The sequence below is a fragment of the Mobula hypostoma genome, chromosome 20 (genome assembly GCF_963921235.1).
Source record: "Mobula hypostoma chromosome 20, sMobHyp1.1, whole genome shotgun sequence".
In the NCBI taxonomy this organism is placed as follows: Eukaryota; Metazoa; Chordata; class Chondrichthyes; order Myliobatiformes; family Myliobatidae; genus Mobula; species Mobula hypostoma.
The window spans coordinates 4,795,553-4,823,522 of record NC_086116.1 but is presented as its reverse complement, the minus strand read 5'-3'; the positions used below and the strand labels follow the sequence as shown (position 1 = coordinate 4,823,522).

The 27,970-nt window shown below is 42.6% G+C and overlaps 1 protein-coding gene across 4 annotated transcripts in view; it reads right to left on the bottom strand.

Moving 5' to 3' along the window:
- cep83 (centrosomal protein 83) overlaps positions 1-26,639 on the bottom strand; it is a 65,249-nt gene extending 38,610 nt beyond the window's left edge. For 2 of the 4 annotated variants that reach the window (XM_063072286.1, XM_063072288.1), the window contains exons 1-3: positions 26,545-26,639; positions 10,368-10,619; positions 6,518-6,668 (exon numbers count right to left, since the gene is read on the bottom strand). In XM_063072286.1, coding sequence (XP_062928356.1) covers positions 6,518-6,668; positions 10,368-10,513 — 297 coding nt within the window. In that variant the 5' untranslated portion in view covers positions 10,514-10,619; positions 26,545-26,639. Of the gene's footprint in view, positions 1-6,517; positions 6,669-10,367; positions 10,620-13,556; positions 13,653-26,544 lie in introns of those variants that run through there. The other 2 variants (XM_063072287.1, XM_063072289.1) reach the window with 2 other exon arrangements.
- Between the last annotated feature and the right edge of the window lie 1,331 nt (positions 26,640-27,970).

Genomic DNA, 27,970 nt, shown 5'->3' with positions numbered 1-27,970 from the left:
AGTAATTTCTAAAGTAAGTACATGCTCGGCACAGCTTTGTGGGCTGAAGGACCTGTATTGTGCTGTAGGTTTTCTGTGTTTCTATGTTTCTAAATGATTGCAACACACACAAAACACTAAAGGTACTCAGCAAACCAGTATCTGCTGTACCTTCAGCATCTTTTCCAGCATGGTTTCATTTCCAAATAAACTCGATGCCTTTAATGCTCACTTTGACTGACAGAAGATGGAGGTACCTTCACAAAACTCCATAACCCCTGGTGACACTGTGACTGCCCCCCCCCCCACCCCAGATGGCGTACCTGGCCTAAGGTGAATACCCGTGCTGATCAACTGACTGGAGTGTTTACAGACATCTTCAAGTTCCTGCTTCAAGCATGTATCAATAACACCAAGTGAGTGATAACTTATCTCAAGGTCTCCATTGGCACAGGAATCCATCATAATGAAGTGTTTAAAGCAGGTCTACTCTCCTACCTGGAACCACTCCAATTTGCCTACCGTCACAATAGTTCAACATCAGACATAAAAGTTGCTGGGGAACGCAGCAGGCCAAGCAGCATCTCTAGGAAGAGGTAGTCGACGTTTGCGAGTTTGACATCAGATACCATTTCAATGGCTCTTTATTCAGCTCTGGAACATCTGGACAATGTATACTGGGATGCTCTTCATTGATTCAACACTATTATTCCCTCAAAACTTAACACTAGGCTCCAAGGCCTGGGCCTCACTATGCAACTGGATCCTTGATTTCTTCACTGGCAGACCCCAGTCAATACAGACTGGCAACATTTCTTCTACACTCACCACCAGCACAGGTGCACCGTAGGGTGTGTGCTTAACCCGCCACTCCGCTCATTTCATACTAATCATTGTGTGGCTAAGTACGCCCCAATACGGTATTTTGAAGTGGCTGATGAGCCCAATGTGGGAATGGCAGAGTCTTCCAGAGTTGGGACAGATGCTGATGGGATGGTTGGTGGTTATTTGTGAGGTGGTAACACTCGTTCCACTGCTTACAGAGGGTTCTGTATGATCACTATCCAATGCTATTCTGAATGTTCCTTCAACATTGCCAGCTTTGAGATTTTCATGGGCCAGAGGTTTGGAGGAGTCAGTGTGAACTTTTGAGCGCATCCTTGATTTTTTTTCCCTCTGTTCACCCAGAAATCACCTCCTAAGGCAGTGCTTCGAATGGAGTGTCTGTTTCAGGAGTCTGAAGGCAGCTGGTTAGAACATAGAAACATAGAAAACCTACAGCACAAAACAGGCCCTTCAACCCACAATGTTGTGCCGAACATGCCCTTACTTTAGAAATTACCTAGGGTTACCAATAGCCCTCTATTTTTCTAAGCTCCATGTACCTATCCAGGAGTCTCTTAAAAGACCCTATCGTATCCACCTCTACCACTGTCGCCGGCAGACAATTCCACACACTCACCACTCTCTGCATAAAAAACTTACCCCTGATATCTCCTCTCTACCTACTTCCAAGCACCTTAAAACTATGCCCTCTCATCTTAGCCATTTCAGCCCTGGGAAAAAGCCTCTGACTATCCACAACATCAATGCCTCTTATTATCTTATACACCTCTATCAGGTCACCTCTCATCCTTCGTCGTTCCAAGGAGAAAAGGCCGAGTTCACTCAACCTATTCTCATGAGGCATGCTCCCCAATCCGGGCAATATCCTTGTAAATCGCCTCTGCAACTTTTCTACGGTTTCCACATCCTTCCTGTAGTGAGGCGACCAGAACTGAGCACAGTACTCCAAGTGGAGTCTAAACAGGGTCCAATACAGCTGCAACATTACCTCTCGGCTCCTAAATTCAATCCCACGGTTGATGAAGGCCAATGCACCGTATGCTTTCTTAACCACACAGTCAACCTGCGCAGCAGCTTTGAGTATTCTGTGGACTCGGACCCCAAGATCCCTCTGATCCTCCACACTGCCAAGAGACTTGTGATATGACCCGTCTACAACCACTCTTTGCCTTTGTGGGCAAACCAGTTCTGGATCCACAAAGCAATGTCCCCTTGGATCCCATGCCTCCTTACTTTCTCAATAAGCCTTGCATGGGGTACCTTATCAAATACCTTGCTGAAATCCATATACACTACATCTACGGCTCTACCTTCATCAATGTGTTTAGTCACATCCTTGTTGTCAGGTCACTGGTCTGAGTGCTACTGGTACCACGTAACCCAGTACTACCCGTCGCACGGTCGGGTGGTCGGTGACTAAACCGGCTCCCCCACCAGGCTTGCCTGGTCAGGAGGGTGGCTAGACACCCTGCAGGATGAAAAACAAGACCTGTCAAAGGGTGGATGAACCCTCTCGTAGGGTCAACGGCCATCTAGTAAACACGTGCCGTGAAGTGCGGGAAGGGCATCCCTTGCATCAAAGCTTGGTCTGGCCATTCACTGCAACAGAACTTCCCCCAGGCGTCTTGGACCCCACTATGCGGCTGGATCCGGGATGGGATGTCGAGAGGGTGGGTCTGGACCTGTGCAACCCCCTACTCACCTAAAATCCACTCACGCACATGCTGTTCCTTTCTGAGGAGTGGGGTATAAACCCCACTAACTGACTGAAAGGAACCATCATCATCCTATGGGATGGACAGCCAGAGGTAGTCACATCATCAAAAAATTCAATCAGGCTCGTAATGCACGACCTGCCTTTGACAAAGCCGTGCTGACTATTCCTAATCATATTATGCCTCTCCAAATGTTCATAAATCCTGCCTCTCAGGATCTTCTCCATCAACTTACTAACCACTGAAGTAAGACTCACTGGTCTATAATTTCCTGGGCTACCTCTATTCCCTTTCTTGAATAAGGGAACAACATCTGCAACCCTCCAATCCTCTGGAACCTCTCTCATCCCTATTGATGATGCAAAGATCATTGCCAGAGGCTCAGCAATTTCATCACTCGCCTCCCACAGTAGCCTGGGGTACATCTCGTCCAGTCCCAGAGACTTATCCAACTTGATGCTTTCCAAAAGTTCCAGCACATCTTCTTTCTTAATATCTATATGCTCAAGCTTTTCAACCCCTGTAAATCATCCCTACAATCACCAAGATCCTTTTCCGTCGTGAATACTGAAGCAAAGTATTCATTAAGTACCTCTGCTATCTCCTCTGGTTCCATACTCACTTTTCCACTGTCACATTTGATTGGTCCTATTTTCTTCCACATCTTATCCTCTTGCTCTTCACATACTCATAGAATGCCTTGGGATTTTCTTTAATCCTGCTTGCCAAGGCCTTCTCATGGCCCCTTCTGGCTCTCCTAATTTCATTCTCAAGCTCCTTCCTGCTAGCCTTATAATCTTCTTGATCTCTATCATTACCCATCTTTGTGAACCTTTCGTAAGCTTTTCTTTTCTTCTTGAATAGATTTTCAACAGCCTTTGTACACCACGGTTCCAGTACCCTACCATCCTTACACTGTCTCATTGGAACGTACCTATGCAGAACACCATGCAAATATCCCTTAAACTCTTACTAGCTCTTCTTTCTGTTAGTCCTGACGAAGGGTCTCGGCCCGAAACATTGACTGTACCTCTTCCTATAGATGCTGCCTAGCCTGCTTCGCTCACCAGCAACTTTTATGTGTGTTGCTTGAAATTCCAGCATCTGCAGGTTTCCTCGTGTTTGCGTCCCTTAAACATTTGCCACATTTCTGCCGTACATTTCCCTGAGAACAGCTGTTCCCAATTTAAGCTTCAAAGTTCCTGCCTGATAGCTTCATATCTCCCCTTACTCCAATTAAACACTTTCCTAACTTGTCTGTTCCTATCCAAGTAGAGCCTCTCCTCTTGTAGGCTTATCTACATATTGTGTCAGGAAACCTTCCTGAACACACCTAACAAACTCCACCCATCTAAACTCCCTGCTCTAGGGAGATGCCAATCAATATTTGGGAAATTAAAATCTCCCACCACAATATCCCTGTTATTATTACACCTTTCCAGAATCTGTCTCCCTATCTGCTCCTCAATGTCCCTGTTAGTATTGGGTGGTCTTTATAAAAAAAAACACCCAGTAGAGTTATTGACCCCTTCCTGTTCCTAGCTTCCACCCACAGAGACTGCGTAGACAATCCCCCCATGACTTCCTCCTTTTCTGCAGCCATGACACTATCTCTGATCAACAGTGTCACACCCCCACCTCTTTTGACTCCCTCCCTGTCCTTTCTGAAACATCTAAAGCCTGGCACTCTAAGTAACTATTCCTGCCCCTGAGCCATCCAAGTCTCTGTAATGGCCACAACATCATAAATACAAATACTGATCCACGCTCTAAGCTCATCTGCTTTGTTCATGATGCTTCTTGCGTTAAAATAGATACATCTCAAACCATCCCTTCTCTATCAACTGCCTATCCTCCTTCTCACACTGGTTCCAAACTTCCTCTATTTGTGAGCCAACCGGCCCTTCCTCCGTCTCTTCAGTTCGGTTCCCAGCGATTCTAGTTTAAACTCTCCCCAATAGCATTAGCAAACCTCCCTGCCAAGATGTTGGTCCCCTTCGGATTCAAGTGCAACTTATCCTTTTTGTACAGTTCACACTTGCCCCAAAAGAGGTCCCAATGATCCAGAAATCTGAATCCATGCCCCCTGCTCCAATCCCTCAGCCATACATTTATCCTCCACCTCACTCTATTCCTACACTCACTGTTGTGTGGCACAGGCAGTAATCCTGAGATTACTATCCTTGTGGTCCTGCTTCTCAACTTCCTTCCTAACTCCCTATAGTCTGCTTTCAGGACCTCTTCCCTTTTCCTACCGATGTCATTGGTACCAATATGTACTACGACCTCTGGCTGTTCACCTTCCCACTTCAGGATATCGTGGATGCGATCAGAAACATCCTGGACCCTGGCACCTGGGAAGCAAACTACCATCTGTGTTTCTTTCCTGCGTCCTCAGAATCGCCTGTCTGACCCCCTAACTATACAGTCCCCTATCACTGCTGCCATCCTCTTCCTTTCCCTACCCTTCTGAGCCACTGGGCCAGACTCTGTGCCAGAGGCACGGCCACTGTTGCTTCCCCCAGGTAGGTCATTCCCCCCCCCCCCAACAGTACTCACACAGGAGTACTGATTGTTAAGGGGGACAGCCATCAGGGTACTCTCTGGTATCTGACTCTTGCCCTTCCCTCTCCTGACTGTTACGCACTTATCTGTCTCCCAAGTCCCCAGTGTGACTACTTGCCTATAGCTCCTCTCTATCACCTCCTCACTCTTCCGGAACAGATGCAGCTCATCGAGCTGCAGCTCCAGTTCCCTAACATGGTCCCTAAGGAACTACAGCTCAATGCACCTGGCACAGGTGTGGCCGTCTGGGAGGCTGGGAGTCTCCCGGACATTCCACATCTGACACCCAGTACAGAACAATGGCCTCACAGACACACTTCCTGTTTCTATTCCTCACAGGTAACTTTCCTCGCCTCGACCTATTATCGCTGAAGCCTGAATGAGCCAAAGCCCTACCACTCTGTCTTAGATCACGCTATCATTGGTTCAAATTGTCCAAATGAGAACAACTAGAGTCTTGATGTTTTGAGTGCTGGTCTTGGAGAGGATGTTAACACAGCTTCACAAATCATACTGATAAATTTGCAGGATTTTGTGGACACAGCGCTGGTGGTATTTTTCCAGATCTTTGAGCTACTTGCTCTAGGTAATTCAGGTCGCAGGAGCATTTAGGGCAACAGGGTTCACTGCTATCTGGTTGACTCTGAGCTTCCTGACAGGTTATTTTCTAGCAAAACAAGAAAAAGGCTGCAAATGATCTTGTATTTCTTATGACACACTGGCTTATCTCATGATGTAAATGCATAACTTAATTTCTTGTATGCACAGTTTTCACGAGCATCTAGTAATGAAAAATACAGTTGATTTGTAAAAATTAGTTCAATTTTATTTTAAATTCAGATTTATTTATCACATTTACATCAAAACATACCGTGAAATGAATTATTTGCATTAATAGCCAGTACGCCCAGGTGTGTGCTAGGAGCTGCTGCAAGTGCAGGTTCCCATATTCATGCTCATCTAACTGAAAACTCTTCCTGAATCAATCAACTTTCAGACCCCACCACTCACCAGGCAACTGTTTGAAACTAATCTTTATCACTCACAACTCTTGGTGTTAATTCTCACTTTATCATGGGCTTCAGATAACACATCTACAACTTTATTGAGACTGCCTCTTTCCATTTCCATAAGTGTCCACTGTGACCTTCTTTAACTTTCTATCACTTCCTTGATGTTTCCCTTGGCTGTGGTACTAGAATCAGGGTCACGATTATCTTTCACCCCTTAAGACACTCCATTAAATTCATCTCCCTGTACTAATTTTTGATAATTTGCTCTATACCTCTTATCATGGTTGGACATCAATTTATGTCTAAGTACGCTCTCTTGAAACACCTTGGGATCTTTTGCAATCTTAAATTTTTGAGATTGTTGATTAGAATTTTTTTTGATGAGAACTATAACGTCACCTGCATTTTCAGTTCCTCTTGTTCTCTTGTTTTATCTAATAATTCCCCACGAAGTTCGGCAAGAAGAAGTTGGAATTTCTCGTGAGTGGTTTGTTTGTCCGTCTCCATTCGTCTTAGCTCATTCTGGGCTTTTGTATATTCATTCTGCAACCTGCAGCAGTAGCAAACCATTTTTTACATGAGTCTTGCAAATCCACATACAAAAGGAAATTCACAGTTCTGTAATCCATCAGAATGAAGTATTTATTCTACTAATATTTCCTCTGTATGCTCATTACAAAGGACCTGTTTTTTTAACCTGAAGGTGTTCTTTGTCTAATATTATAAGCAGCTCCAAATTTCCTCACCCTTTTCATCTGGGCAACTGAACTATGTTTCCGCTCTGCTTCCTATATCTAGCCACTCTTGCTGTTACACGGTGTCTAAAACTATATCATACTAGTCCAGCCAGAGTTACAGTATAAGATTCCTCTGATTTTCCTGCTACGCCATATTGTTTCGGAGTACAATCCACAAATACACATAGTAGTGCTCTGCATCCAGGAGCAATTTAGAACTATTTGCTTGGAAATTCCAGTGCAGTAAGCCAATAATCAATAGCCCTCTGTGCCTAGTTTCAGTTATGACCCATGTCTTATATTTTTGTCTATGAAAATATGCTGTTTTCCCTTCCTCTTGCAAGCCAGACCCAAGAAGTAGGCCACAGGCTCAGTCTGGGTGATTTTGGAGCCCAGCATTTGGTGGGGTTGTGCTGATATGATCAGGAATGCACACTACCCCATGTTGAATTAGGTGGAGATGAGTTCCAATCAGAAACATGGTCTGACCCATATCAGCAGTGGAAAGGAGTGAATAAGATTGGAAACAGGCATATTAATGTTGGTGGGGAAGTTGGAGTAGAAGTGGAAATTAGAGATGAGGAGCTTGTGGAAAAATAGGGAATCGGAGGCCAGGAACATATACAGTACCAGTCACACTGTGGGGGTAAGAACTAATTATTCTAACAATTTCCATGATGTGTGCAATATCGGTCAAGTTCTCCTGCAAATGCTTCCGAATTCTTTAATCACAGACAACATGCATAACTGGCAAGTCTTGTAGGTCACCCATACTTGTTCTTTTTAAACAATTCAGACTCTTCCAGCCAAAGGTGAAAATATTCTGGGAAATCATGATGGCGTGCAACACATTCCAATGATCATGTTTAGCTAAAAGTTCCATAACTACTTGCTAACTAAGTACACATGTGTGAGATATAAACTGGGAGATGGAGGCTTTAGAGGTGTAGTGTTTATGCACTCTGGTGTGAGTGAGCAGCACTGGGACAGAGGAGCTGCACTGAAAGGGAGAATGGCACGATAGCAGCAGCAGGGCTGAGGGCTGACAATGGGCCAGAGGAGTGGGTAGTGGGGGGAATGACATGGTTTTGGTGGTAAACTGATGAAAGTAAGAGACTGACAGCAACACCAGGACCAGGGTTCAGTTTGCTGGGCGTTTTATCTTTACTCAAGAGGGGGATACAAGTCCTGCATTGTCCCAGAAAGGCTGCACAATAGCACAGAATAGTATCTAACCCAGAGCCCTCAAAATTCACCCACTGATCTAACAGCAGAGATTAGATCAGGCTATTTAGATAACTCAGTCATTAATGTGAACATTTTAATAAACAGGAATGGTTAAGCTGGAATAGTAAAATCATCATTATGCACACTTTCTTATCTGCCAGTGAACATTTCAGCAAAAGCAGTTTTACACATTTTTGTTCAGGTGACCAATGATTTGTAGGTATATTTCAATTGGAAAGTCATTTTTCTCAAGGTTTTCCCATGATTATACCTTTGCATTCAGTTATTACAAAACATTATTGAACTCCCATTCCCATTTAGTCAGGATGTTCCCAATCTACATCGATCTAGTTACAGGCCCTTGAAGAATGATTTGGGACTGCATTTGTTCCGCAGTCACCTAGGCTCCTATGCACAGCTACCTCTAATTTCACACCAGAGGGGCTGCAGTGGGAACCAGCAGTGACAGTGGTAGGGGTAAGTGACTCTTTAGATTATATTTTGGATTACATTGTGTTAAAATGTGGAGCACAAGAAATGGAAACTGTGTTTTCTTGGATGTTTCTGTTTATAAAGTGGTTGAAATTCGATAGTTTTCTTTTTTATAACATGATTTTGTTTTCAGTTGACAGGTTAATTTCTGACATAATTCTTATGCATTTGAAAGTTCTTTTATAGGAAAGCTACAAATGGGTTGAGACATTTGCACCCTGGGCCATTAATAATGAGATACTACAGATTGAGTACCCCTTATCTGAGCAACACACACAAAATGCTGGTGAACGCAGCAGGCCAGGCAGCATCTATAGGAAGAAGTACAGTTGACGTTTCGGGCTGAGACCCTTCGTCAGGACTAACGGAAAAAAGAGATAGTAAGAGATTTGAGAGGGGGAGGGGGAGACCCGAAATGACAGAAGACAGGAGGGGGAGGGATGAAGCCAAGAGCTGGAAAGTTGATTGGTAAAAGGGATACAAGGCTGGAGAAGGGGGAGTATCATGGGACAGAAGGCCTTGGAAGAAAGAAAAGGGGAGGGGAGCACCAGAGGAAGATGGGGAACAGGCAAGGAGTTATTGTGAGAGGGACAGAGAGAAAATGAGAATGAATGAATAAATAAATAAATAAATAAATAGGGATGGGTAAGAAGGGGAGGAGGGGCATTAACAGAAGCCAGAGAAATCAATGTTCATGCCATCAGGTTGGAGGCTACCCAGACGGAATATAAGGTGTTGTTCCTCCAACCTGAGCGTGGCTTCATCTCGACAGTAGAGGAGGCCATGGATTGACATACCGGAATGGGAATGGAATGCTGCTTGAATTTCCAGCATCTGCAGATTTTCTCGTGTTTACCCCTTATCTGAAATGCTTGGGACCAGAAGTGTTTCAGATTTTGGAATACATAATGAGATACCTTGGGAACACCATACTTTCTAACTTTGAATTTATGTCACACGTATACTTAACAGTAACAATTATTATAAACTATTAATATAATGGAAATAATAATGCGTGCAGAGCCACAAAAGCAGCTCAGCATCACTGGGAAATCACCTGAATCAGTTGTCGAACAACAAGTATTGGAGACCTTCAGTCCCCACCTATGGTGCTGTGTTTTGAATAAAAGGTTACAGTACATTGTATTTGTACTTTACTATTTTTATGTAAAATATAAAAACAATCGGTATCGTAAACTTGTTCTAATGTTAAGGTTTTCAACAGCAACAATCTCATAAGCACATAAATTTCTCTGCTGCTTCATAATCAGCAGAGGTTTCAGCTTTACATTTTTTTTAATCTTTAAATATTTAATGCTGTGCCTTTTCTTAAATTTCTGCAACATTTTGATGTCACTTTCTCTCACTCAGTGTTAAAATTGTTTTATTAATAACACTGACTAGCATCTTGAAACTACTTGCAAAATCTATGTATGAGCTGTTTTCTTATTTTGCCTCTATATTAAGACTGACTCTCCTGGCAGTGAAACAGCTTCTCATTTACCCGATCAAAGTCCTTTACATTTTGGATGGCTGTTATTTCTCTCATTAAATTTCACTGTATTAATGAAAATATGAGATACTTTTATTGGTCACTTCAAATACTTGAGTCTCTTACCCCTAAAATAGTTGGTTTTTTTTAAGTTTTTCCACAAGACCTGAACCACCTTGGCATAAGTGGGGGGAAAATTGAAATGCTTATGCTAAACGTTATCTTCTCTGTGCACCTCTGCAAGAATTCACAGCATTTCAGTTTCATACAGTTTTCAAGCACATGCAATTACTGGCAATACCTTGTGTGTTCAGCCTTTAAGATTTGATAGTTGGTTCTGTGATGTTCACATCTCATTCTCTCATCAATTAACATTTTTTGTAGCTCCATTTTAGTGCTACATAGATCTACATCCAGTTCAGATGACTGTTTGGGAAGACCTTCCATTGCAGAGCACAGCTGTATAGATGTTAATGCCAGAAAACCCGGTTACAAGAGACTCTCTTCTGAACAGCACTTGACAAGTGGATGGAAGCCTCACTCCTGAAATAAGCTGCACAAAAATAAAGTCGTAAGTACCAGAATTTCACAAGTTCTCTCTCTGTTGACCTCTCCAATATGTTTCATAACACATGAATAATATAATCTTTTTACAATAATTTAAGATCAAAGCAATCTTTAAAGGTTAAAATGTCAGCTAACTCTAAATCAGGGAAATGCAAAATATGGTACTTTCCCCATACATCCCAACGGACCTAGATATAATCTCTGGTCTGATTTTAATTGGCAACTCAGATGGATTTTGTAGGAATGGAGCAAAACCTGAGCAGAGTTTTGCAGGTACAATTGCCTCATATGTTTGTTTCTTGCTGGACTCGTGACAGAACAAAACATCAGCAGGCTGGGAAATACCAAGAGCTCCTTTTAAAAGGTTCAAAGTACATTTATTACCAAAATATCTACACAGTACACAGACCTGAGATTACTCTTTCCATAGGCAGCCACGAAACACCATGGAAACTGTTAAAAGAAAACATCAAACACCCAACACACCAAAAAAACAATTTGTGTAAAGAGCAAAGGGCGAGCAATTAACACACAAACCATTAAACATCAAACCGTAGAGTCTCCATAAAGTGTCCTGGAGGGACAGCCACTGAGCCAGTTCTGTTTAGCACTGTCAATGACTGTAGGCCACAGTAAGAAATCCAGAAGTGCTGAAGCACCTCTATCAAATTGCACAAATAGCTAAAGAGACACCAGAAATACATGAACATAAACCAAAGAGTCCTCTAAAAGTGAGTCCACAGAGAGCGTTCATCAAACTGCAGAATCTCCAAAAACAGTCCCGCAGACACGAGCCACACCACTGAGGCGTTCGAACCCAAGACTCTGCACCTTCCTCCTGCAGTGAGAGGGAGATCGGTCAAACGCAGGCAGACAGTGCTAAACACCCTCTCACCTTCTGCTCTCATCCTCATCGATTTCAATCTTGCTCAACGTTTTAAGCAGCGTAATGTAACGGAGCCAACCGTGGATTCATGATCCGCTGTTAGGAAATGTTAGCCACACACTCCGCCCTTAACCTCATCAAATTCCCCCGTAGCTAGCAAAAGTTCCAGATCATTCAGTTGGCCCATAAGTACATAATCAAAATGGAAATTACAGAATGCAATTGATCGCAGTTCAAAAGAAGCATATTTAAAAGTAGTTTAATGAGCTGCCTACAGGATGTCGCCACTGGTCACCGATGCCATTTGGAGACAACAAGAGTTTCACCCTTTTAAAAAGTGTGCATAGAAGAACGTCAGGTAATTGCAACATGAGACCTCAGTGTGCTGCTCTTCAAGGTCAAAATCCAACTCATACTTTTCTGCCATATTGCCATATTAAAGTTTGCTGACAACACCACTGGCGTAGGCTGAATCAAAGGTGGTGATGAATCAGCATATAGGAAGAGACTGAAAATTTGGCTGGGTGGTACCATAACAACAACCTCTTACTCGATGTCATCAAGACCAAGCAGATGATTATTGACTTCAGGAGAAGAAAACTAGAGGTCCATGAGCCAGTCCTTATTAGAGGTGAGAGGGTTAGCAACTTTATATTCCTCAGTGCTATCATTTTGGAGAACCCATACTAGGCTCAGCACGCAAGTGCAATTACAAAGAGAGCACAGCAGTGCCTCTACTTCCTTAAGAGGTTGCAAAGATTTGGCATGACATCTGAAACTCTGACAGCTTCTATAAACAAGTAGTGGAGAGTATATTGACTGGCTGTATCACAGCCTGGTATGGAAATACCAATGCCCTTGAATATAAAATCCTACAGAAAGAATCCTATGGTCCAGCCCATCATGGGTAAAGCCCTTCCAACCACTGCACACATCCATATGAAATGCTGCAGGAAAACAGCATCCATCATCATAGATCCTTACCACCCAGAACATGATCTCTTCTCACTACTGCCATCAGGAAGAAAGTACAGGAGCCTCAGGACTCATACTGCTAGGTTCAGGAACAGTTACTACCCATCAACTATCAGGCTCTTGAACCAAAGGGGATATCTTCACTTGCCCCATCACTGAAATGTTCCCAAGTCCAATGGGCTCATTTTCAAGGACTCTTTATCTCATGCTTTCGATGGTTATTGCTTATTTATTCGTTATTATTTTTTTTCTTTTTCTATTTGCACAGTTTGTTATCTTCTGCACACAGGCTGAATGCCCTAGTTGGGTGCTGTTTCACTGATTCTGTTATGATTATTATCCTATAGATTTATTGAGTATGCCCACAAGAAAATGAATCTCAGGATTGTATATGGTGACATATGTACTTTAATAAATTAACTTAGAATTCTTTGAACTTCTAATTGTGGCAATGTAAGTAAATATCATTTGGGTCACACACTGGGGAGCTGATACCGATCAAAGATCCATGTCATACTAACTTTTAAAACCTCTTAGAAATCTACCCTAAATCTTGTTAACAAGTGGCATATTCAGATGCTCTAATATTAATGTTTCCAGTGCAGACAGTGTAGCTTTGACTAGGACATTGCAATGAACCAGTGAATGAGAGGCTTTCTAAACCTAAAAACCAGTGAGTGGCCTTGCCTTTTTGTAAATTCACTTGAGTCCATGCCTAACATCTAAGATAGTGAAACTAACAGAAGTTACCATAGCACTTCATGTGCAAGAGAAAATATGTAAGTAAACTGTAAAGAGGAAGTTAGAAAACAAACTTTAAATGTTAGAATGAAGAAAATTAAAGAGTTACAAATAACTATCACTCACCCAGAGATTGTGAACATTAACAAACCTTCACTACAACAAAAAGTTTTATTTGTCATTCAACAGAGGTTTTGTCATTAGAATAAATGCATTTAGAGACTGCCTTTGAAATATATATACACACACATACATATATACATATGTAACACTTAACAGTATTTTTGATCAGGTCAATGGAAAAGGGTTACTAGCTCTTACCCTCCTACTGATTTCAGACCAGCAGAGCTGTGGTTTTCCGTTTTCTTTCCCCATTCACTTAAATAATATGGTTACATTTTCTGTCTTCTAGAATCTACAGAAAATTGGAAGATGACAGCTAGTGCATCCACTATTTCCATAGGTACCTCTGGCAATACTTTGAAACACAAGAAGTGAGACCTAGAGGATTTATCAGCTTTCAGTCTCATTAAATCTTCATTACTACTTTTACCTCCACTCATTTCTTTCACATCCTCATTCCCTCTAAATCTCTGTTCACTAATATTTATTGAAGGTTTTCTTTTTTCAAGGGTTTAAAATTCATTTCATATTTACCAAAGAACTGATTCCCACATCTCTCAGCAAGCCTGATATTTCTGATAGTCTCCTCCAGCGCACAGAAATGATAACAAACCATAAATTAGGTTGAGGGAAAGTATTAATTAAGTTTTGGCAGAGTAAAAGTATCAACAGGTTTTGTCCCTCTTCTGACATCATGAAGTTGAGGGATATTGTATATTTAATCAGCACTTTATTTAAAGAGCTGGTTGAATGTCTCACTTTGCACCCATTATTGTATTTCTATCCAGGGGAAAATGTGTATCAGTTATATCCAGCATTTTTATCATTACTTAAAAAGGCATTTGGCAAAGAATAAAAGATAAAGTACTTTACTGGCATCAGTAGAGCTTTTCAGGTTTTATCTTTTTTTAATTAACAAGATATTGATCTAAATGTAATTGCAATTAAAGCAACAGCACTTTTAGACTTGCTGCAAGTGCACATAAAATCCATTGTAACCAAGCGACAGCTGAAAGATTAATTTGTAAAATTTGGTTCAATACAGTTAACAACATGCGCTGATAGAATTTCTAAATCTAAAGGCTATGTGCAAATTTTAAAAGAAATTTTTAAAAGTTTGGGGAAAATAATAAAGAATGCACACATTAAAGGATAGAAGTGTTTCCTAAAGGTTACAGTGCAGCTCTGACATTCAGGAAAAAAAAGAGGTGAGGTAAACAGTCAGTTTGGTAATACATTTATATGAAAAAAATTTTAGTAACTACAGAAATTAACATAAATGTGAATAGTGCATAAGTTATAACATTCAAATCAAACATAATTGTCAGTAGTATTCAGAACTCTTGAAAATTTTGCTTGATAAAAATTTGGGCACATTACCCCAACAGCAGGCTCATGTCATTCATGAGCTGCAGATGCAAATTCAATCTGGACTGTATGAAGTGATAGTTATAATTTGTATCTCTCAGATATTGTTCCCCTCACAAACCTATGTTTTCTAGTTTTAGACTTGCCCTGCCCTGGGGAAAAAAAGACTGCCACCATCATTACACCTTTTTTTTATATATAAAGCTGACCCCACAGCATTCTCTGTTCTGGTGAGAATAAACCTAGCCTATCAAATGTGTCCTTATAATTACAGGTCTCCATTCCAGGCAACATCTTGTGAATGATGATGAATTGGCATATTTGAGGGAGGTTGAAAATCTGATTGAGTGGTGTCACAACAACAATCTCTCACCCAATGTTCGCAAAACCAAATAACTGGTTATTGACTACAGAAGGAAGAAACCAGAGGTCTACGAGCTAGTCCTCCTTAGGGAATCAGAGGTGGAGAGGGTCCATAACTTTAACTCTTGCAGAAACACGGCTTCAAGCCAACATCCCATGCACCATCCAAATACAGGCCACTACAGTCAGTGCCTTGGGTTATATTTTTATTATTTTTTGTGATTGTATGTTTTGCTGGTATTGTAATTAAATGTGCTAGTGTACATGTGCCTTGTGCTATGGATGACTATTGGTACTATGTTTTGCACTGGAACGCTGTTCAGTTTGGCTGTGTTTGTGTGTATGATTGAATTAAAAATTAAACTTGAACTTAAACTTGAGAATGAGAATGAGAATCAGATTTAATAGCACCAGGATATGTCATTAAATTTGTTTAAATTCCTTGGTGCCATCATAAAGAAGGGAGAATTGTGCCTCTACTTTCTTAAAGATTTGCGTAGATTCAAGTCACCGCCTGAACCATTGACAAACTTCTCGCTACTACCTTCAGGCGAGAATGCAGGGGCCTTAGGTCCCACACAATCAGATACAGGAACAGTTATTACTCCACAGCTATCAGGTTCCTGAACCAATGTGGATAACTTCACTCACCTCAACTCTGAACTGACCCCACAACCTAAAGACTCACTCTCAAGGAGTCAATAACTCATTCCCAGCATCAAAAACGTTGCCTTCTTTTACACATTGTCAGTCTTTATGTATAGTTTTTCATAAATCCTATTGCAATTTCCTGTAAATGCATGCAAAAAATGAATCTCAGGGTAGCATATGGTAACATGCACTCAATGGCTACTTTATTAGGTACAGGAATTAAATTCATTTTAGTCTTCTGCCGCTGTGGCCCATCTGCTTCAAAGTTCAATTTACTGTGCATACAGAGACCCTACAAGATTAGCAGTTTCTGAAATACTCAAGTCTAGCTTTATAGAACATGTAACACAGAAATCTACACCACATAGCAGGACTTTCAGCATTGCTGTTGTAGCCCCTAGACTGTGGAACAGCATTCCCCTCCCTATCAGATCTGCCCCCTCCATTGACTCTTTTAAGTCCAGGATCAAAACTTACCTTTATTCTCTAGCATTTGAATCCTTCCTGATGTGACTGATCTTTGGCTTGTGCCTAGGCTCGTGTGTTGTTTATTTTGTGCCTATACGCTGTGTGCCTTGTTGTTTATATCTGTGTTTCTGGTATTTGTGATTTTAGCTACCTGTTATGGTTTGTACAGCACTTTGGTCAACATAGGTTGTTTTTAAATGTGCTTTATAAATTTGACTTGACAATGTTGTGCCAACCACGTAACCCACTACAGAAACTACCTAGAATTTCCCTATCGCATAGTCCTCCATTTTTCTAAGCTCCATGTGCCTATCTAAGAACCTTAAGAGACCCTATTGTATCCGCCTCTACCACCTTCACTGACAGTGCACTGCATACACCCACCACTCTCTGTGTGAAAAACTTACTTCTGATATCCCCCTTGTTCCTACTTCCAAGTACCTTAAAACTATGTCCCTTCATTTTAGCCATTTCAGCCCTGGGAAAAGGCCTCTGGCTATCCACACGGTAAATGCCTCTCATCATCTTTCACATCTCTATCAGGTCACCTCTCATCCTCTGTTGCTCCAAGGGAAAAAAGGCCAAGTTCACTCACCAGTTCTCATAAGGCATGTTCTCCAATCCAGGCAACATCCTTGTAAATCTCCTCTGCACTCTCTCTATAGTATCCACATCCTTCCTGTAGTGAGGTGACCAGAACTGAACACAGTACTCCAAGTGGGGTCGAACTAAGGTCTTATATAGCTGTAACATTACCTCACGACTCTTGAACTCAATCCCATGGTTGACGAAGTCCTACACACCACACACCTTCTTAACAACATTGTTAACATATGCAGCAGCTTTGAGTGTCCTATGGACTCGGACCCCAAGATATTGCTGATCCTCCACACTGCCAACAGTCTTACCATTAATACTATATTCTGTCTTCAAATTTGACCTGCCAGAATGAACAACTTCACGCTTACCTGGGTTGAACTCCATCTGCCACTTCCAGCCCAGTTCTGCATCCTATCAATGTCCCACTGTAACCTCTGATAACCCTCCAGACTAACCACAACACTCCCAACTTTTGTATCATCAGACTTACTAACCCACCCTTCTACTTCACAAAGAGGAGGAATCCCAGAACAAATCCCTGCAGAACACCACTGGTCACCAACCTCCTTGCAAAATATGAACCATCTGCAACCACTCTTTGCCTTCTGTGGGCAAGCCAGTTCTGGATCTACAAAACAAGATCTCCTTGCATCCCATGCCTCCTTACTTTCTGAATGATCCTTGCATGGGGAACCTTATCAAATGCATCACTGAAATCCATATACATCTGTGGAAGAAAAATAGTAAGACATTGTAATGAATGTTAAGGGGTTAATGACCTCCTTCTAGTATGTGAATTCAAAGTCTGTAATCACTTATCTGCGACTAATGTACACTGTGTGACTGAAATGTGCTTTGTAGACGGGATAGAAAAAAAAACTATGTCTGTGCTTCCTTGTTCTAAGAATCATCACATGTCTGCGCTTGGGAAAGCCTGATAACTAACACTTAAGAAAATGTATAACCTCTCAAGGACCTATTGTGCAGCTTCGCTATTCTGTAGAATTGCAGTTTAGGCTCCTCCTTACAGCTTTGAGTTCTTCTTGTCACGTACGTCTGGGATATAAATAAGAGTGTACTCTATTGTTAAGCAGAGTTCCAAGATCCCACTTTTAGGTGCTTGGGCTCTCCATGATATCATGTAAATAAAATCCTTTAGTCTGAAACAACTCTCTGAGTCAGCCTGATCTATTCTGTCTGCTGCTCCTGAGATTTATCTGCAACAACACTACATCCACTGCTCTACCTTTATCAGTTACATCCAATCAATTCACAGTCAAAGTCACTTAGATCACATTTCTTCCCTATTCTGAAGTTTGCGAAGAAAACAACTGAACTTCTTTGTCATGTCTGCATGCTTTTATGTATTGAGTTGCTGCCACATGATCAGATAATTACATCAGCAAGCAGTGTTCTTAATGAAGTGGCCACTGGGTGTATCTGTACCTTGATAATCAATTTACTTTGACTGAATCCCTTCCGCAGTCTCCCTACTGTGACCAGATCTCTCCTTCAATGATGACCAGCACTATACTTAAGAACAGAATAACTGAACACTTGAAATTTTAGATGAACGAACAGATCAGGCATTGTCTTTCAACTACAATTTATTACCCTTCTTTAACTGCCTTTGAGATGGTTTGAATAGCAATTATCTGCAAAGGGACAGCACTGGGTTTGAAAGGGTTGTTAGAGTAGCCCTCATCAAGCAGCTTGAGTGAATCTACTTTCAGACATCCCACCCTGCAAAAATTCATTTCAGGGAGATAGCACCATCAATTTGCGGGAGACTCCCAGAACTTCCGGGAGAGGTGGGATGTCTGCAATAGAGTAGCTCCTTAGCAGCTAGTTTAAATAACGTTAGCTATGCTAATGAATGAATGACACCTGTTAAACTCACCTCAACATGTCTTTTACAGTCTTAACCCACCATGGGCAATAGAAAAGTCACTGTTGCAAACAGTGCAGCGAGTAACACCGTCATTATTTTTGACCCCTATTAGGCAGGGGTACACTTTAGTGTAGTCTGGGGTGACGTATGTTTTATATTTTCTTTTTTCAGAACACTCTGCCATGGCGCGTGCTCTCTCGCTCTTGTGGTCACTCTCGCGCGCTCTCACTTGCACGCTCTCTCTCATGATCTCTCTCTCGCGCTCACTCTCTCGTGGTCTCTCTCGTGGGCACTCCCGCGTGCGCTCTCTCTCTCACTCTCATGGTCTCTCTCTCGCTCTCAAAAAAAAATGATTTCTGGGACATTGTACATAATTTGCAGGCATCAGGGAGCCACTATTAATATGCGGGAGACTCCCGGAACTTCTGGGAGAGGTGGGATGTCTGTCACTTTCAACTGACTTGATTTGTAAGACAGAAGTGTGAAAATTGTTTTGACAGTAATTTCACACTATTAAAGTCACTCTACAGCAAATGAAGCAGTGCGTGCCTGCATACAGCACAACGTAAACAATATTCAGTCAAAGGGCTAATAGGTGGAAAATAACATTTTACCCACAAAAGTGTCGTACAATAACACTTCCAACAAAAGATAGCCTATCCTCCCATTTTACAGAATTATCATTTGCTTCACTATTACGGTAATATGTTAGTGGTCACCATTGCCCAGAAACTCAACCATACCAGCCAGTGAAGTACCGCGGGTGCTAAAACAGCTCAGGCAGGATATCCTGCCGTATGCACACACTGATCATATAGACTCCACTTGCCTGATGAGTGCAACTCCAGTAATAAAGTATATAAGATGAAGAGAGGCATTGATCATGTGGATAGCCAGAGGTTTTTTCCCAGGGCTGAAATGGCTAACACAAGGGGGCATAGTTTTAAGGTGCTTGGAAGCAGGTACAGAGGGGATGTCAGAGGCAAGTTTTTCCACACATAGAGCGGTGGGCACGTGGAATGCACTGCCAGCAATAGTGGAGGAGGCGGATACAATAGCGCCCTTTAAAGAGACTCTTAGATACGTACGTGGAGCTTAGAAAAATAGAGGGCTATGTGGTAGGGTAATTCTAGGCAGTTTCATGGTCAGCACAACATTGTGGGCAGAAGGCTGTAGATTACAGAAGTGCTGTAGATTTCTATATTCTATGTTCTATGTAAGTATATGATACTAACCAGGACAAAGTAGCCTACCTGATTGCCAGGAGGAAGTTGTGCGTTATGTCTTACAGATGGGACGTTTGACTTTCAACTACTACAATTACTTTCTACTGTACAAGGTAAACTTCAAGCCAGACACGATCTTTCTCTTTTCACATCTATTGGCCTCAATCTTATCACGGCAGCGCAGACCACACTATCAAATGTTGCCTTGATTTCAAGACCAGTCACTCTTACCTTATCTCTGGAACTGAGCTATTTGTTCATGTTTGAACTTATATTGTAAGGTCTTGATTAAACCTAAACTGAGCAGTGAGTAGAATATTTGTCAATGGTAGGTTAAACATTAGTGAAGATTTTTTCAACAAAAAATGTGGCAAGAGAATACCTACAAAGTGATTGATTTGGATTGGACAAAATCACTCATTATGTAATTGTAGCTAAAGCTGAAGCTCACGGACTTGAAAACAAATTATTGACTTACCGGGGAAATTGAATGGGGTGGTGCTAACTATAACTGGCAGGCTCTGAGTTGGAGCCATAATTATTAACTATATCACTGATTGGAATAAAAAGCTAATTTGCTACTATTACAAATAAACATTGTATGTTGTGTAGACAGAGCACTAATTTATAAACAGACATCTGTAGAATGAGTAAATTAATAAATCTATAGGGATTGGATTTTTCCTGTGGGCCTAAAAATAGAACAAAATACTTTCTTAAAGATGAAAAGTGGAAAAAGATTTGCAAGCCAAAACAGATGCATTAGCACATCTGTTGGTTGCGTTGCTTTAAACTAATTTGCAAGAGGGATGGGACCCGGAGCGATAGAGCAGTGAAAGCCAGATCTAACATACAGAGAGGCTTTGAGGAAAGAAAAGCAGAATAAACGGTGTAAAGACAGTAAGGTAGAAGGGCTGAAATGTGTGTACCTCAATGCAAGAAGCATCAGGATCAAAGGTGATGAACTGAGAGCTTGGATACATACATGGAATTATGATGTAGTGGCCATTATGGAGACTTGGTTGGCACCAGGGCAGGAATGGATTCTCCATATTCCTGGATTTCAGTGCTTTAAGAGGGATAGAGAGGGCGGAAAAAGGGGAGGAGGGGTGGCATTACTGGTCAGGGATACTATTACAGCTACAGAAAGGGCGGGTAATGTAGCAGGATCCTCTTTTGAGACAGAAAGGGTGGGTAATGTAGCAGGATCCTCTTTTGAATCAGTATGGGTGGAAGTCAGGAACAGGAAGGGAGCAGTTACTCTATTGGGGGTATTCTATAGGCCCCCTGGTAGCAGCAGAGATACAGAGGAGCAGATTGGGAGGCAGATTTTGGAAAGGTGCAAAAATAGCAGGGTTGTTATCATGGGTGACTTTAACTTCCCTAATATTGATCGGCACCTGATTAGTTCCAAGAGTTTAGATGGGGCAGAGTTTGTTAAGTGTATCCAAGACGGATTCCTGTCATAGTATGTGGACAGGCCGACCAGGGGGAATGCCATACTAGATCTAATACTAGGTAATGAACAGGGTAATGTCACAGATCTCTCAGAGGTTGAGCATCTGGGGTCAGTGACCACCGCTCCCTGGCCTTTAGCATTATCATGGAAAAGGATAGAATCAGAGAGGACAGGAAAATTTTTAATTGGGGAAGGGCAAATTATGAGGCTAAAAGGCTAGAACTTGCGGGTATGAAATGGGATGATGTTTTTGCAGGGAAATGTACTACGGACATGTGGTCAATGTTTAGAGATCTCTTGCAGGAAGTTAGGGATAAATTTGTCCCAGTGAGGAAGATAAAGAATGGTAGGGTGAAGGAATCATGGGTGACAAGTGAGGTGGAAAATCTAGTCAGGTGGAAGAAGGCAGCATACATGAGGTTTAGGAAGCAAGGATCAGATGGGTCTATTGAGGAATATAGGGAAGCAAGAAAGAAGCTTAAGAAGGGGCTGAGAAGAGCAAGAAGGGGGCAGGAGAAGGCCTTGACGAGTAGGGTAAAGGAAAACTCCAAGGCATTCTTCAATTATGTGAAGAAAAAAAGGATGACAGGAGTGAAGGTAGGACTGATTAAAGATAAAGGTGGGAAGATGTGCCTGGAGGCTGTGGAAGTGAGCGAGGTCCTCAATGAATACTTCTCTTCGGTATTCACCAATGAGAGGGAACTTGATGATGGTGAGGACAATATGAGTGAGGTTGATGTTCTGGAGCATTTTGATATGAAGGGAGAGGAGCTGTTGGAGTTGTTAAAATACATTAGGATGGATAAGTCCCCAGGGCCTGAAGGAATATTCCCCAGGCTGCTCCACGAGGTGAGGGAAGAGATTGCTGAGCCTCTGGCTAAGATCTTTATGTCCTCGTTGTCCACGGGAATGGTACCGGAGGATTGGAGGGAGGCGAATGTTGTCCCCCTGTTCAAAAATGGTAGTAGGGATAGTCCGGGTAATTATAGACCAGTGAGCCTTACGTCTGTGGTGGAAAAGCTGTTGGAAAAGATTCTTAGAGATAGGATCTCTGGGCATTTAGAGAATCATGGTCTGATCAGGGACAGTCAGCATGGCTTTGTGAAGGGCAGATCGTGTCTAACAAGCCTGATAGAGTTCTTTGAGGAGGTGACCAGGCATACAGATGAGTGTAGTGCAGTGGATGTGATCTATATGGATTTTAGTAAGGCATTTGACAAGGTTCCACACGGTAGGCTTATTCAGAAAGTCAGAAGGCATGGGGTCCAGGGTAGTTTGGCCAGGTGGATTCAGAATTAGCTTGCCTGCAGAAGGCAGATGATCATGGTGGAGGGAGTACATTCAGATTGGAGGATTGTGACTAGGGGTGTCCCACAAGGATCTGTTCTGGGACCTCTACTTTTCGTGATTTTTATTAAGGACCTGGATGTGGGGGTAGGTGGGTTGGCAAGTTTGCAGACGACACAAAGGTTGGTGGTGTTGTAGGTAGTGTAGAGGGTTGTCGAAGATTGCAGAGAGACATTGATAGGATGCAGAAGTGGGCTGAGAAGTGGCAGATGGAGTTCAACCCGGAGAAGTGTGAGGTGGTACACTTTGGAAGGACAAACTCCAACACAGAGTACAAAATAAATGGCAGGATACTTGGTAGTGTGGAGGAGCAGAGGGATCTCGGGGTACATGTCCACAGATCCCTGAAAGTTGCCTCACAGGTGGATAGGGTAGTTAAGAAAGCTTATGGGGTGTTAGCTTTCATAAGTCGAGGGATAGAGTTTAAGAGTCGCGATGTAATGATGCAGCTCTATAAAGCTCTGGTTAGGCCACACTTGGAGTACTGTGTCCAGGTCTGGTCGTCTCACTATACGAAGGATGTGGAAGCATTGGAAAGGGTACAGAGGAGATTTACCAGGAGGCTGCCTGGTTTAGAGAGTATGCATTATGATCAGAGATTAAGGGAGCTAGGGCTTTACTCTTTGGAGAGAAGGAGGATGAGAGGAGACATGATAGAGGTGTACAAGATAATAAGAGGAATAGATAGAGTAGATAGCCAGCGCCTCTTCCTCAGGGCACCATTGCTCAATACAAGAGGACATGGCTTTAAGGTAAGGGGTGGGAAGTTCAAGGGGGATATTAGAGGAAGGTTTTTTACTCAGAGAATGGTTGGTGCGTGGAATGCACTGCCTGAGTCAGTGGTGGAAGCAGATACACTCGTGAAGTTTAAGAGACTACTGGACAGGTATATGGAGGAATTCAAGATGGGGGGTTATATGGGAGGCAGGGTTTGAGGGTCAGCACAACATTGTGGGCCAAAGGGCCAGTAATGTGTTGTACTGTTCTGTTCTATGTTCTAAATACAAACAATGCATTTCACTGTATGTTTTGATGTACATGTGAAAAATAAATGAATCTGAACAATAGTTAAAGAGAAAAAATATATTTTTGTAAACCAAAGTGCAAGGAGTGAGAAATTATGCCAGTTATACAGTACTTTGGTTAGATCAGACCTAGAATACTATGAGCAGATCTCAATCCACAACTTGGAAAAGCGTACAATCCTTGAAGTGTGTGCCATTTACGTAAAACACAACAGTGACCGGGCACCAACAGTTAAATTATCAAGAGCCTATTTTACAAGTTTTGGAAAGATTTAATGTTTCAGATATTATGGATAGATTGAAATTATTTCTGTTATTTATCAAATGCAACACTGGGGTTCATAATCTGAAAATTAAGACAGACCATGAAGAGTGAAGTAAGGAGAATTACTATATGCATATTAAAAAAACAACAAAATTTGGAATTCCACAAATAACCACTGACATTTGATCTATTATTAACTTTAATTCTGAGACTTTATAAGGCTTAGTCAGACCGCACAGAGTATTGTGAGCGGTTTTGGGCCTCTTATCTAAGATACACTGGCATTGAAGGGGTCCAGAGGAGGTTCGCAAGAATGATTCCAGGAAGTAAAGGCTAACTTATGAGCATTTGATAGCTCTTGGCCTGTACTCGATAGAGTTTAGAAGAATGAGGAGAAGGAGGGATCACATTGAAACCTATCAAATATTGTTAGGCCTAGCTACAGTGGATGTGAAGAGATTGTTTCCTATACTAGGAGAGTCTAAGATCAGATTGCACAGCCTCAGAATAGAGGGACATGCATTCAGAACACAGATGAGGAGGAATTTTGTTAGCCAGAGGAATAGTGAACCTGTGGAATTCATTGCCACAGCCGGCTAAGACGGCTATGTTATTAGGTATATTTAAAGCAGAAATGGATAATTTCTTGATTAATCAGAGTGGAAATGTTGCAGGGAGAAGGCAGGAGAATGAGGTTGAGAGAAATAATAAACTAGCCATGATGGAATAGCAAAGCAGACTTGATGGGCTGAATAGCCTAATTCTGTTCCCATGTCTTATAGTCTGATGGGTCTTTGTCATTAAGAATTTTAAGAAAAAAGTGGCAACCTCATAGATCTATTTAAGTTCATAAATATTCTGTGTCTGTCCTACACGGTCATACGCAAAGGTTAAAAATACAATTGAATCTATGTAAACAAATGAATTTAATGTGATAGTCCCTTATCTGCACAGTTTGCTTTATTTACCTACCTTCAATTTCTGTTGAAGGCCTGTCCACTCCACTGGTATTCCTCAGATGGGCTGAGGAATTTTTAACTTAGTTAAGTGTGAAGTAATACATTTTGGACTTTCAAACCAGGGTAGAAGCTGTATCGTGAATAGCAGGGCACTGACGAGTATGATGAAACAGAGGCGTGGGAGCACAGACACACAGTTCACTGAAAGCAGCTAGATGTAAAGGTGGTGAAAAAGGCTGGCCTTCGTCAGTCAGGGTATCGAGTTTAGGAATAGGGACATCATGTTGCAGTTATTTAAGTTGTTGGTGAGACCACACTTGGTCACTCCGTTACAGGAAAGACAATGTCAAGCTGGAAGGTGCAGAAAAGATTTAGAGGATTCTGTCTGGACTAGAGGTTCTGAGTTATAGGGAGAGGTTAGTCATGCTGGAACTTGGCAGTATAAGAGAATCAGAGGTGACCTTATGCAAGTTTATAAAATCATGATAGTATGGATAGAGGTGGACAAAGATAGTCTTTTCTTCAGGGTTGCAAAATCCAAAATTAGAGGGCACAGACACAGGAATGGCCACAGATGGCTGTGCAGTCCAAGCTTTTGGGTATATTTGAAACTGAGGTTGACAGGTTCTTGAGTAGTAAGGGTGTCAAAGGTCAGGGGAAGAGACAGGAGAATGGGGTTGGGAGAGAAAATAAATCATGACCGAATGGCAGAGCAGACTCAAAGGACAGAATGGCTAATTTTGTTCCCATGTCTTATGGGAGAGATACAAGAGACCTGCAGTGAGTAATGAAACCTGGAAAAAGCTGCCAGAAGGAGTGATCCAGGAGGGTACAACTGCAACATTTAAGAAGCATTTGGACAGGTACCTGGAGAGGAAGAAGCTGGGGGATTATGGGTCAAAATGTGGCAACTGGGCCTAGCAGCAAGAATAATACAGTATGCTCTGCAGGAACCAGTTGGATCAAAGGGCCGGTTTCCATGCTGTTTTACTCTACGACTCTCATTTGCCTTTTCAATTGTTCATCACTAACATAATTCAAAGTAAATGTATAACCAAGGTACATGTATGTCACCATATACTACCCTGAGATTCATTTTCTTACAAGCATTCAACAGTAGAATCCAAGAAGTGCAATAGAATCAATGAAAGGGCACACAAAAAGACTGACAACCTATGTGCAAAAGAACACAAAAATAATGAAATACACTACAGGGATAAATAAATAAATAAATAAATAAATACAGAGGCCACGAGTCTTGAAAGTGAGCCCATAGGTTAAGGAATCAGTTCAGTGTTGAGGTGAGTGAAGTTATCCACGCCCATTCAGGGGCCTAATGGTTATATATAACCTGAAGATTTTATGTCCTGATATAGGTCTGTTTTTAGACACAAATTAAACAAAAAAATGGCAAGTAGAGGCTTTGGTCAAGACTAAACGGCCTGCTTCTACCATCCCTCAAGTCAGAGAATACAAGAGATCTCTCACCAAGCCCATTTCCAAGTGATTGCCACTGCTAATTCCACCCACCCCCGTGCCCAGCGAAGAGAGGTCGGGCCCCTACCTCGTACTCCTGAAGCCGCGATCCCCAGTCTCCCGTGTGGAGGGCAAGTCCCCCACTGTCCGGAGAAGGCCCATCCGCGCCGCCCTCGGCTCGGCGCTCCTCTTCCCCTTCCGGTTCCCGTTCCCGGGGCAACGGCGGACGCTCCGCTCCGCTGCGGGCGGGACGCGGGCGCGCGGGCGGGCGAGCCCGTTCCACAGCGGTGGACCACGAAGGGCCTTTCTCCCGCCCACGTCAAGCGAGCTGTCTGACCCCTCGCTCGCCCAAAGACCGCAGACTCCGCCGGGCTGCGAACCTTGCTGACACCGGGCGGACCAGTGAGGGGGCGGCTGCAGTTGGAACGGGGGTCGTAAGGTCCTGATTACGTCCCAGGGGCAGGGAGCTAACTAGATGGGACATGGTCCATTCAGGACATCTCCTTAGGGGATCAGAAGTGAAGAGGGTCAGGCACTTTAAATTCCTCAGCAACACACACAAAATACTGAATGAACTCAGCAGGTCAAGCAGCATCTATGGACATGAACAAACAGTCGACATTTCGAGCCAAGACCCTTCTTCAGGGCTGGAAAGGAAGAATAAAAAAGGTGTGGGTGGGGGAGCCTAGCTAGAAGATGATAGGTGAAGCCAGGTGAGTAGGAAAGGTAAAGGACTGGAGAGGAAGGAATCTGACAGGAGAGGAGACCACACCAAAGAAGAAAGGGGAAGAAGAGGGGCACCAGAGGGAGGTGAGAAGAGGTAAGAGGCCAGAGTGGGCAACAGAAGAAAGGGGAAGGGGAGGGATTTTTTTAATACCAGAACAGCAATTGATATTCATGTCATCAGGTTAGATATAAGGTGTTGCTCCTCCACCCTGAGGGTGGCCTCATTATGGCACAAGAGGAGGCCAGGTCAGAACAGGAACGGGAATTAAAATGTTTGGCCAGGAAGTTCCACTTTCAGTGGATGGAGAAGAGGTGCTTGATGAAGCAGTCCCCCAGTTTGTGATAAGTCTCGCCAATGTAGAGGAGGCCAAATGGGGAGCACTGGTACAATACATGTCCCCAGCAGGTTTGGCAGGTGAAGTGTTGCCTCCTCTGAAAAAAAACTGTTTGTGGCCCTGAATGGAAGAGAGGGGTGAGGGGGAGGTGACTGGGGAGGTGTAGCACTTTGGCTGCTTACAGGTATAAGTGTCAGGAGGGAGATTAGTGGGGAGGGATGAAAGGACAAGGAAATCATATAGGGAGCAATCCCTGTGGAAAGTGAAGAATCGTGCAGGGGGGAGGTAAAGATATGTTTGGTGGTAGAATCCCTTTGGAGATGGTGGAAGTTGCAGAGAGTGATGTGTTGGATGTGTTAAATCCCTTGGTGTTGGCACAACAGCGCCTCGACATTCCTAGAAGTTTGTATGGATTTGGCATGTGACCTCAATGTTTGACAAAGTTCTATAGAT